At 50.3% G+C, this 12,031-nt stretch overlaps 2 protein-coding genes across 3 annotated transcripts in view; both read right to left on the bottom strand.

Moving 5' to 3' along the window:
• Positions 1 to 1,365: 1,365 nt before the first annotated feature.
• Positions 1,366 to 5,660, bottom strand: ATP6V1F (ATPase H+ transporting V1 subunit F). Its single transcript, XM_056847492.1, has 2 exons — positions 5,469 to 5,660; positions 1,366 to 1,570 (listed from the first exon to the last, which is right to left on the bottom strand). The coding sequence occupies exons 1-2, from the start codon at positions 5,624 to 5,626 to the stop codon at positions 1,369 to 1,371; spliced, it is 360 nt and encodes a 119-aa protein (XP_056703470.1). The 5' UTR covers positions 5,627 to 5,660; the 3' UTR covers positions 1,366 to 1,368.
• A 3,026-nt stretch (positions 5,661 to 8,686) lies between these two features.
• The window catches only part of FLNC (filamin C), a 98,033-nt gene continuing 94,688 nt past the window's right edge, over positions 8,687 to 12,031 (bottom strand). For both annotated transcript variants that reach the window (XM_056847493.1, XM_056847494.1), the window contains 2 exons: positions 9,679 to 9,888; positions 8,687 to 8,964 (listed from right to left, as the gene is read on the bottom strand). In XM_056847493.1, coding sequence (XP_056703471.1) covers positions 8,777 to 8,964; positions 9,679 to 9,888 — 398 coding nt within the window. In that variant the 3' untranslated portion in view covers positions 8,687 to 8,776. The remainder of the gene's footprint in view (positions 8,965 to 9,678; positions 9,889 to 12,031) is intronic.

The following is a 12,031-nucleotide window of genomic DNA, read 5'->3' as shown; positions in this document are numbered from 1 at the left end:
TGCATCCCTATTCTCTCCAGGATCAGAGGAGCAGGCCTATTGTATTAGGTGCAGTGGAACACAGGCAGGACAATGCTGCTGCAGTCGTCTTGCTTGTGGGCTTCCTAGAGGCACGTGGTTGGCCACCGTGTAAACAGACTGCTGGACTTGATGGAGAACATTCACAGGGGCAAACACCACCCCCCGGACAAAGAAACCCCAACAACTCAGTACGCAGAAATCTAATGAAGGAAATTTCATTAGATATGACTCCTAAAAGCTGATATCCCAAAACTCTTGCTGGTCTCTAAGGTGCTACTAGACTCCAATCTAACTGTTCTACTGCAGACCAACAAGGCTACCCTGTAAAACACCCCCCCAAGGTCGCTTTGTTTTTGTTTTTTTAATTGCACACCATCAAGAAAGCATGATGCTATTTTAAGTAACTTGGAGAAGCAATCTGGGAGGGATGTGTGGCTTGCACATCTGCTGCATCCCTGAAACTTTCCAACAGTTAGAGCTGTTCCTCAGTGGAACAGGCTTCCTTGGGATGTGGTGGGCTCTCCTTCCCTGGAGGTTTTTAAGCAGAGGCTAGATGGCCATCTGTCAGCAATGCTGATTCAATGACCTTAGGCAGATCATGAGAGGGAGGGCATCTTGGGCGTCTTTCTGGGCATGGAGTAGGGTGTCACTCAGGGTGTGTGGGGGGAGGTAGTTGTGAGTTTCCTGCATTGTGCAGGGGGCTGGACTAGATGACCCTGGTGGTCCCTTCCAACTCTAGGATTCTATGAAACATGACCCCCCCCCCATGTCACAAGAACAGAAGGCCAAGTTGTGTCATTTGGTTTTAATTTATCATCCAGAACTTTGAAATTCCAGACAGTTGGGAGGGGGTGTACGCCACGCACCACCGTACCAAGCACAAGGAAACAGGACATCAGTCCTGACCGATACAGAGCTGGCTGGTCATTAAAGATCACTTTTACTGTGTTACAAGATGGGCACAAGGATCATGGCGGAACACGGCCAATGGCCAGCTCTATCCAGTCGCAGCAACGGGAGAACACCAACGCACCCGCCCATGCTGGGGGTGGGTGTCAGTTACCGCTACCGGAGAGTATGGCATGAACACGAGGCTCCCCCACTGCCCACGGGAAATACGACAGATGCAGAACTAATAATGCCAAATGGCGGGAATGTAGAACGAGGCCAATCACATTCTCAGAGCGGCAGACATCTTGGGGGGGAATAGCCCCCTATCCTTAAAGTGCAGCCAGAAGGGTACTAATGAGAGCAAACCATTGAAGAAAAGCCTAAGGGGGAAGTTAGACACAGTCTTTACGGGAGAGGGGAGATGTGGCAGCAGCCGACCCGGAACGCGCCCTCCATCTATCGCAAATCCTCAGCGGTGAACATGCCCCTAGCCCGGCGCAGGATGGAGTCCTTGGAGGGGTCGTATGGGTGCTCCTTGGAGGGGATCTCCAGCACCGCCGGGATGGACTTGGTGTGCGCGTCAATGGCGTGCCGGATCATCTCCGCCACAAACTGGTTGATGAGGATGATGCCGATGTCGTCACGGCTCAAGAAGCCCCTGGGGACAGAGAGCGACAGGACGGGCGTTGGCTCATGCTGGAACGAAAACCGCCTCAAGGCAGCTAGCGAAAGGGACACACACACACCCCGTGGCACCCGCAACGTTAAAAAAAAATAGTCAATGATAAAAAAATTCACACTAAATCTAAGCAGAACTGTGTTCGTGAGAAGCTTGGGAACCCCCCAGTTTTTTTTTACAGAAGCTTCCGGCATTCTGAACAGAAAGGGATCCTTGCCATAAATGTTTCTGACACAAGAGTGGGCTTTCCGCACCAACTTTTAAGAGCTAAACTAAATCTCAAGGGAATTCTATATTTTGCATTTTTAACCTGAGCAGCGTAATACAATAGCATGTATCCAACCATGCAGTTCCTTAGACAGAAAGGCAAACCTTTTGGTGATAACCACAGAGGAGTTTTTGGGCACAGTCTGAATTTGTATTTATCCCATACTCTCAAGTTTGCACTCCTAACATAATGATTATTAAAGTCTTTATTTACTTTTACTTTATTATACCAAAGATAGGCATGCCAGCCATATCTTAAATCATGGCCCTCTAGTTCTAACAATCTTCCATTTCTCAACATAACCCATTCCATCAACCAAAGGTGACAGCAAGTATAACTTTAAATCAGGTAAACTTAACCCTCTTCTTCCTTTAGCATCTTGCAGGATTTTATATTTTACCCGAGGTTTTTTCCCTTGCCATACAAATGCTGATATATCCTTCTGCCATTGCTTAAATACACTATCATTTCTCAAGACCGGTATTGTTTGGAATAGAAATAACATTCTTGGTAGAATGTTCATTTTAATTACAGACATTCTCCCCAGCAACAATAATTGAAGTTTGTTCCACCTTGTCAAACCCTTTCTAATTTCATTCCATGTCTTAACATAGTTGTTTTGAAATAACATGCAAAAAAAAAAAAAGTCTTGGCCAGCGAAGTTATCAGAGGGCTGCCAACTTTCCATTGTGCCATTTCATTTCACCTGAGCAGACGTCTGCAATTCCTACCTGTCCCCAAGACTTCTATCACAGTCAGGAAGTCAACAATCCATAAAAACACAAGAGCAGCCATGCTGCGTCGGACCAACAGGTCATTGAGTCCAGTATCGTATTATAATAGTGAATATCTGAACAAATTACACTGGAAAACACAGCGTCCAAAACTGCTTCCTGTCCGTGCCCCTCAGGACCTGGCATTCAGAAACATTCTGCCCCTGAAAACGTAGGGGCCGTGCATGGTAGCTGTTGATAAGACCTCTCCTCTTCTAAAGCCAGCTGCTTAGGGTTGCCAACCTCCAGGTACTAGCTGGAGATCTCCTGCTATCTCAACTGACCTCCAGCCAAAAGAGATCAGTTCCCCTGGGGGAAATGGATGCTTTGGCAATTGGACTCTGTGGCATTGAAGTCCCTCCCCTCCCCAAAGCCCGCCCTCCACAGGCTCCACCCCAAAAACCCATTTAAACCCGCTTCTAATCCTTCAGAGCACCCGTCCTTTTATCCAAAGACTGTAAAGTATACACAGGAACCTTTCTTGTTAGACTTAATCAAAAGCTTTTTGGAAAATCCATGATGTCAAGCAGATCACTCATGCTCACATGTCTGTTAACCCTTTCAAAGGATGGTTGGTGAAGCAGAATTTCCCTTTACAGATGCCCTGTGGTTCCTTCCTTAGCAGGCCTCCTTCCTCTTAGTAATTCTACCTTTTCTCATGGTTTCTATCAGCAGATGCTAAGGTAATTGGCCTGTAATTTTATGGATTGTCTGTTTTTAATAACGGATGTGACCGTTGCTACCTTCCAGTCATAGAATCAGAAGGGACCACTAGGTTCATCTAGTCCAACCCCCTGCACAACGCAGGAAATTCACAACTACCTCCCCCCAAACCCCCAGTGACCCCCTACTCCATGGCCATAAAAATCCTCTCCAGGATACCTGGCTAATCTGTCCTGGAGGAAAATTGCTTCCCTAACCCAAAGTGGCGATCAGCATTTCCCTGGGCATGTAAGAAAGGGCCACGAGAGCCAAACACTGACGCAACCCTTCCTGCCGTCCCTCTCATGATCTACCTAAGGTCATAGAATCAGCCTTGCTGTCAGATGGCCATCTAGCCTCTGCTTAAAAACCTCCAGGGAAGGAGAGCCCACCACCTCCCCAGGAAGCCTGTTCTACTGAGGAGCAGCTCTATCAGGAAGTTCTTCCCAATGTTTAGCCGGAAACTCTCTTGATTTAATTTCAACCCGTTGGTTCTGGTCCGACCTTCTGTAGCAACAGAAAACAACTCCACACCATCCACTATAGTCTTCTGGCAGGAAGGTCAATGTTTCCCCTCCCCACAACAGACACCCTGTGAAGTACTAGGTGGGGCTGAGAGCACTGAACTGGGGTACGTCTAGTGGCATCCCCCAACCCTCCTAGCTGCATTTCTGCAACCCATTTCTGTTCTCCCGGAGATGCCGAGAACGGCACCTGCAGATCACATCCTCTACCAACGAGCCATGGCCTCCCAGTTAAAAGCTCTGAGGATGTCCTGAGAAGCCCCCACCAAGGTCACAGGGACAGCAGAGGCCTCCTTTGCAAGTCAGGCAGGAATAAAAGAGCCGGTGGAAGGCAGCTGAGGCTGTTTGGGCATAAACAAAACACCGGCCGAACCCTGGTTGGTCTGGCAACAACAAGCACCATCAGGAAAAAGACACCTGGGCTTTCCGGGAGTGGGGGTGCCAGTTCTGGCACAGAGATCCTGAAACAGAGAATCCGACTGCCCTGAAACTTGCAAAAAGAAGTGCTAGCTACATAACTGGAGCCACGAAATCAACGGGGTTCAGGGATTTCCAATCCATAAATAAACGTCAATAGAAATTAAGCATGCTCCATTTTTTTCTGGATTGAACCGAGTAGCAGCCCAGGTGTAGAAGAAGAATTGGCTTCTCCCCCCACCACGCCCTTGACCGGACCAAAAGGGTCTCCTCTCTACAGAGCGATGCGTGGTGCGGTGGGTCACGGCGTGGGACTAAGTTGTGGGAGAGCCAGGTTCGAATCCCCACTCGTGTCATGCAAGCTTGACAGCTGACCTTGGGCCACCCTTCCAGCCTAACCTAGCTCACAGGGCTGTTGTTAGGATAAAATGGAGGAGGAGGACAGCAGGGTACGGTGCTCCCCATTGGGGTTATGAATTGATTACATAAATAAGCATAAATAAATTTAATAAATTTAAATAAATAAATAAAAAAGACGCCTAGAAATGATGCCAGACTAACTTCCTCCCCTACTAATTTTCCTCCCCCTCCCCACGAATGGTCTCTTCCTTCCTGCAGGGTCCTCCTCCACCCTTTTCGCAAAACACTGCTCTCCCCCCCACTCCTATTTCGATTGGTTCGGTCTTCACCCCCTCCCCACGTCTCCAGAGTGGACTCGCCCAACGACCAGCTTCTCCATAACGAAATTTTAAACACCCCCCGTCACCGCAATGGTTTACCCCCACCCCCATGTAGAAGAATGGACTCTACCATGGGCAGTGTCAGGGAAAAGGGAAGCTTCTGCTCCCCCCCCCCATAACGAAATTTTAATTAAACCTCCTGTCACTGCAATGGTTTATCCCGACGACCCTTTCCACCACCACCACCCCCGTGTAGAAGAATGGACTCTACCACGGGCAGATGGAAAGTAACGTTTCTTCTCCCCCCCCCCGGGGCAGGGGACAGATAGTATCTCCCCTCCCGCCGGTTCCTTATTCCGTCACTGCGTTCTATCCCCCCCCGCAACGGTCGCACCCAAGAGCCCCACCCCCCACCAGGGAAGTGGTCCCGTCCTCTGTTTCGATGGCAACCAGCCGCCGGCAGCCCGCTCCTCGCTCTCGCCGCCCCGCCCCCCCCGGTCCTTCCTTCCGCACCTGAAGGCCTCCTCGATCTCGGTGAGGCCCGTGTCCTTCTCCACCACCAAGAAGTTCGGCCGCCGGTGCTTGTCCAGCTCCCCCACCCCGCCCAGCAAGAAACCGGTCACGGTGTCCTCGTCGCCCACCACGGCGATCAGCTTCCCACGGCCGGCCATGACGGGAAACGGCGGAGAATGACCCTACGCGGCCACCGTCGAAGGCAGAAAAGGGGAGGGGACACACAGCGCAGGCGCCCTTTTAAAAGGACGTGCGGCCGCCTCTCGTCCAGTGAGCATGCGCGCGGGCTCAGGCGGCTCCGGAATGGACACGTTTGAACCGGGCAGCAATCTGAGCATGCGTCAGCCTCTGGGTCAGTTCTGAGTGTAGCGGTGGTGTCTGTTCTGGAGATGCGAGTTCGATTCCCCGCTCCTCCACAGGAGCGGCGGAGGCTAATCTGGTGAACTGGATTTGTTTCCCCGCTCCTGCATACGAAGCCAGCTGGGTGACCTTGGGCTAGTCACAGCTATCTCAGCCCCACCTACCTCACAGGGTGTCTGCTAGGGGGAGGGGGAGGGGAGGTGATTGTAAGCTGGTTTGATTCTCCCTTAAGTGGTAGAGAAAGTCGGCATAGAAAAACCAACTACTCCTCTTCCTTCTTTATAACCAGACAAATATACCAAGGAGAAGACCAGACGCGTTTCAGTTGTAAAACCTTCTTCAGGGTCTACAAACACAAAATTCTGAATACTATTATGCCATTATATAAGAACCTGACGTTTGTGTTTATTTTTTTGTATGTTTAATATTCACATTGGATACATAGAGGCTTGAACAGGGTTAGATATAAGTTGTTTATTTGTTGCATGTATTAAGTTGATTATATATCATTCATAAGATCACTTGTATCGATATTAGCCCCATGGGGCGTGTCGTTTCTTACCCTTAGGGTACCTTATTCTAGTTTTTTTAAGGTTATGTTTGTTTCCCCTTTTGTCGTTGCTGACCCATCAAAACCTTTCCTAGAGCCCACCAGGTGTTTTTAGAAAGTGGGCAGGGCCAGGTGGGTCTTTGGTCTACCAAGGCTTCTGATTGGCCATTGGAGAATTGAATCATAGAACCATGGAGTTGGAAGGGACCACCAGGGTCATCTAGTCCAACCCCCTGCACAATGCAGGAAACTCACAACTACCTCCCACACACACACCTCCAGTGACTCCTACTCCATGCCCGGAAGATGGCCAAGATGTCCTCCCTCTCATCATCTGCCTAAGGTCACGGAATCAGCATTGCTGACAGATGGCCATCTAGCCTCTGCTTAAAAACCTCCAGGGAAGGAGAGCCCACCACCTCCCGAGGAAGCCTGCTACACTGAGCAACCACTCTAACTGTTAGGAAATTCTTCCTAATGTCTAGACTGAAACTCTTTTAATTTCAACCCGTTGGTTCTGGTCCGACCTTCTGGGGCAACAGAAAACTCGGCACCCTCCTCTATGTGACAGCCCTTCAAGTCCTTGAAGGTGGTTCTCATATCCCCTCTCAGTCTTCTCCTCTCTGGGCTAAACGTACACAGCTCCTTCAACCTTTCCTGGAGAACCAGTCAGAATAGGCAATACTGACCTTGATGGACCGACAGGTCTGATTTGGTCGAAGGAAGGCAGTTTCATGTGTGTTCATGTGAGGTGGGTTATCAGAATGTTCCAGGAGGATTCTTTTTCCTATATAAACATGGTTTGACTAGGTTGATACTTGCACACAGCTTATATGGGAGACATATACAGCCCAGCATAAAAACTTAAAACAACCTTACCAGATGTTGGTGTAATTGGTGATATATACAACCTATTACATGCCTGGTCTGTTTTATATTGCCTGTATATGTAAATATATTTGTAACGTGTGCATGTTTTATATGGGTTTCAAATAGACCACTGAGGAAGACCATATAGGCCGAAACGCGTTTGGCCTTAGGAAATGCTAACCTTAGGAAATGCCATTTTGCAGTTTTAATGTTGTACCAAAGACCAGCAAAAGACCAAACACAGCCATGACGTTAATAGCAATTCACCTTTATTGCTAATGGCAGCTCTCTGCTCTGCCTTGACTACCTTTGGCTAGAGGAGGGGCCATTCCAGGCCTGTAGGACACACACAACCACAAAACACATCGCTAAAAAATATCCCTCCCTACCCCCCACGAGGAGAATTCAGTGACAAACGTCCTCCCCTTGCGGGCCCGGATTCTAATCACTCCCTTCCCCCCACCCCGATATTTTTATTTTTTTTCCTTCTTCCTTTTTTTTAAAAAAAACAACAACAACCCCTCTCTCTTCAGTTTGGGCTGTCCTCATTCACAGTGATGGCCGACGAAGAGAGGGCAGAGACTGTGGGAAATGCCTGCGGGGGAAGCCAGATTTCGGCCCCTTTCTGTATTTGTAAAATTTGGAACTTTTGGAGCGCTGTGTCTTCCGGCACGACTCCCAGGCATTTTGGTGGGGCTGGGGTCAGAGACCTTTTTGGGCGCTTCTGCCCTTTGTTCACACGCTTGACGGCCGCTTCCTGGGAACAACCCACTCGACAGCATCATTTTGCTCGATCCTCGACCCCTACTTGTGTTTCGGGGGTCCTATAGCTGGCGGGGAATGGAAGACCCCTCTCCTCACCAGTACACCTGGTCCCCGCAGAAGCCACCGTCTCTGGACTCCGCGCTTTGCTATCTCCTCATCCCTCCCTGCTCCAAATCCGTCTCCTTCAATGGAACTGTCCTTCCTCAAAGCCAACCTGATGTGGCAAGACTGAGGAATCAGTGCCGCTAGGGGGGCAAGGCTGTGCCAACCTGTGCCAAGTTGCACCCTGCCTCGGTTCCCCCTCACGGGTGACGGCGCTGCGGCTGGACATCCATCAGAACCAAAGCGTCCTGGGAAGACGAACCCGCCCGGTGCTTCCCGCGCCATCCTCATTTCCACCACTAGAGGGCGACACACGACATACTTCCTGTTTTCCAAACCACTTCCTGTCCCGTATCCTCACTTCCGCCCAAGATCTGGTTCCGGCCCCTTTCCCTCTTCCCGGGCCTCACTGTGACCCCAGCCCTTACCGGCCACAACGGTACCCCGTCTGCCTCCCCTCCCACCCCCTCCCGATCCCTTAGCCGGGAGAAATTGTTAAATGGCAAAGTCCAAACAGGCAAAAAAACCCAAAATCCCATTGTCCCCAAGGTTCTTCTTCGCACTCGCCCCGCCCTGGGCAACACAGGTAGTTTGTCGAGACCAGTCCTTGCTGTGGGGGTGCAGGGCGGGGCCACAGGGGGGATGACCTCCACAACCCCCCCTAGGGCACGTTGACTTGGTAGGGGCTCCCGGGGACGCTCTCGTCTCCCCACTTGACGATCAGGATGTAGTCCCCTTTCTCCTTGACGGTGTAGGTGACGTTGTACACGCGGTTGCCCATGTGTTTCACGTAAACCTCCTCGCAGGGTGTCTTGGGACCGTGGACACCCACCATCAGCATGTTGGTACCTGCGGAGAGGGGACAGGAAAGGTCTGGGTTATGGACGCCAGCCAATACTGATGGGACTTGGGAATGTTTAGTCTGGAGAAGCGGAGGTTGAGGGGGGACAGGATTGTTCTCCTTAAGGATTTGAAGGGCTGTCACTCAGAGGAGAGCAGGTGGCTGTGCCGGTTGGCAGCAGAGGATAGGACTCGCGATAATGGGTTTAAATTGCGGGCAGAAAGGTACCCGCTGGATATTAGAATTTTATTTTTACAGTAAGAGTTGTACGACAGTGGAATCGGCTACCTAGGGAGGTGGTGAGCTGCCCATCACTGGCAGTCTTTAAGCAGAGGCTGGACAAGCACTTGCCAGGGATGCTCTAGGCTGATCCTGCCTTGAGCAGGGGGTGAGACCATCTGGCCTGTCTGGCCCCTTCCAACTCTTATGATTCTATTTCTGAAAGTCTTATTCCAGAGTCTGCCTGCCTGGCTTGTGATGCGTGAGAGGGGAACTGGACTAGATGGACACTCACTGGTCTGATCCAGCAAGGTACCGCTAAATAATTCTGAAAATTATGGCAACAGTACTTGTATCTCAGGAACAATATTGACAGATTTTTGAAAGCGGGCCCGACTGTTTCAAAAGCGTCTTTGTTTCAACAAACCTCCTATTTCCCCACCGCGTTACACTGAACCCTCCTTCTCCCCCCCCCCAAAATCCACACATTGCACACCACTCACCTGCCTTGCTGCAGTCCACAGTGAAGGTATTTTTCTGGCCCACAAAGGCCTTGGTGAGCCCGGGCCCCCTGGCCACCACCTTGCTAGCATCCGACGAGAACTTGGGCAGGGCGCTGAAGCTGCTGCCCACGGAAGAGGAGGCCTTGGTGACTGTCTCCACCAGCACGGTCGACGTCTCATGGAGGCTGTGCCCGCCGGACAGACGTGGCCCTAGAAAAAGGGAGACGAGAACGACCAGTCACCATCGGCTCTGCTGGGAAATAACGCCGGGTGAGGCAAACTGGGGGCTTGTAGCTTCAGGCCAAGACAGATGTTTCTGGTACAAGAGGGCTTTTCAAGTTACTTAAGGGACCAAGAAAACAACTTGAACATCAAGAAAACAAAAGTAATGACTACAGGAGAATTACACAACTTTAAGGTTGACAATGAGGAAATTGAAATTGTTCAAGACTTTCTATTCCTTGGCTCCGTCATCAACCAAAAGGGCGACTGCAGCCAAGAAATCAGAAGGAGACTGAGACTGGGAAGGGCAGCCATGAAGGAGCTAGAAAAGATTTTGAAGTGTAAGGATGTGTCACTGGCCACCAAGACTAGATTAATTCATGCCATCGTATTTCCTATTACTATTTATGGGTGTGAAAGCTGGGCAGTGAAGAAAGCTGATAGGAAGAAAATAGATTCCTTTGAAATGTGGTGTTGGAGGAGAGGGTTACAGATTCCGTGGACTGCCAAAAAAACAAAAAAAACCAGTGGGTTATAGATCAAATCAAGCCTGAACTGACCCTAGAAGCTAAAATGACTAAACTGAGGCTATCATATTTTGGTCACGTCATGAGACAAGAGTCACTGGAAAAGACAGTCATGCTAGGAAAAGTTGAGGGCAGCAGGAAAAGTGGAATACCCAACAAGAGATGGATTGACTCAAAGGAAGCCACAGCCTTCAGTTTGCAAGATCTGAGCAAGGCTGTCAAAGGATATTTTGGAGGACTTTCATTCATAGGGTTGCCATGAGTTGGAAGCAACTTGACGGCACTTAACACACACACAAGGGACCAGGGAGTCCATCCAAACCACACTTTTCCCTCTCCCTGTTCAAATCAAGCCTCCCCCCGCCAGCCCATAGAATGCAGGTCTGGAGGATAAGTAGGATGCCAACCTCCAGGTGGGAGAGGGAGAACTCCTGGAATTACAACTGATCTCCAGACAACAGAGATCAGTTCCCCTGGAGAAAATGGCCGCTTTGGTGGACTCTATGGCATTATACCTCACGGAGGTCCGTTCCCTCCCCAAACCCTGCCCTCCTCAGGCTACACCCCCAGATCTGGCATTTCTCAACCCATAGCTAGTGATGCTAAGGATAACCCAGATTCCCTCACAGCTATCCCACAGCAAGTGTGTGCTGTGAGGCAGTGCTCATCCACGCCAGCAAGGTCCCAGAGGAGATCTGAGATCTGGAGCGTGCCAAGCGGCGGCAGAGAAGCAGGCCTCTGAACCCGGGCCGAGTGACTCACACTCACTCAGCCTCGGCCCAGGTTCAATCCCCTGGCGTCTCCAGATAAAAGGGCCAGGCAGTAGGTGATATGGAAGACCCCTGCCTGAGACCCTGGAGAGCCATGACCAATCTGTGTAGAAGAAGAAGAGTTGGTTTTTTATACCCTGATTTTCTCTGCCTTTTAAGGAGAATCAAAATGGCTTACAATCTCCTTCCCTTCCTCTCCCCACAACAGGCACCTTGTGAGGTAGGTTGGGCTGAGAGAACTCTAAGAGGTGACTGGCCCAAGGTCACCCAGCTGGCTTCATGTGGAGGAAAGAAGAATCCAGTTCTCCAGATTAGAGTCCACCGCTCATGTGGAAGAGCGGGGAATAAAACCTGGTTCTCCAGATTAGAGTCTGCCACTCTTAACCACTAGAGAGCCAGCGTGGTGTAGTGGTTAAGAGCGGTGGTTTGGAGCGGAAGACTCTGATCTGGAGAAACAGATTTGAATCGCCACTCCTCCACATGAGGGGCGCATGTTAATCTGGTGAACTGGGTTGGTTTCCCTCTCCTACACACGAAGCCTACTGGGTGACCTTGGGCTAGTCACAGCTCTCTTAGAGCTCTCTCAGCCCCACCTACCTCACAGGGTGTCTGTTGTGGGGAGGGGAAGGAAAGGTGATTGTAGGCCAGTTGGATTCTTCCTTAAGTGGTAGAGAAAGTCGACATAAAAACCAACTCCTACTCCTCTTTTGCTTCTGCTGCTTCCTCTTCTTCTTTTACACCATGTTGGTTCTCTCAGTAGACAGTGCTGACCTTGACGGCCAGATGGTCTGATTCAGCAGAAGACGGCTGCCGGTCTGACTAACCACAAATGGC

Source organism: Euleptes europaea, chromosome 3 (assembly GCF_029931775.1).
Source record: "Euleptes europaea isolate rEulEur1 chromosome 3, rEulEur1.hap1, whole genome shotgun sequence".
Classification (NCBI taxonomy): Eukaryota; Metazoa; Chordata; class Lepidosauria; order Squamata; family Sphaerodactylidae; genus Euleptes; species Euleptes europaea.
This window is presented reverse-complemented; position numbering and strand designations above follow the sequence as displayed.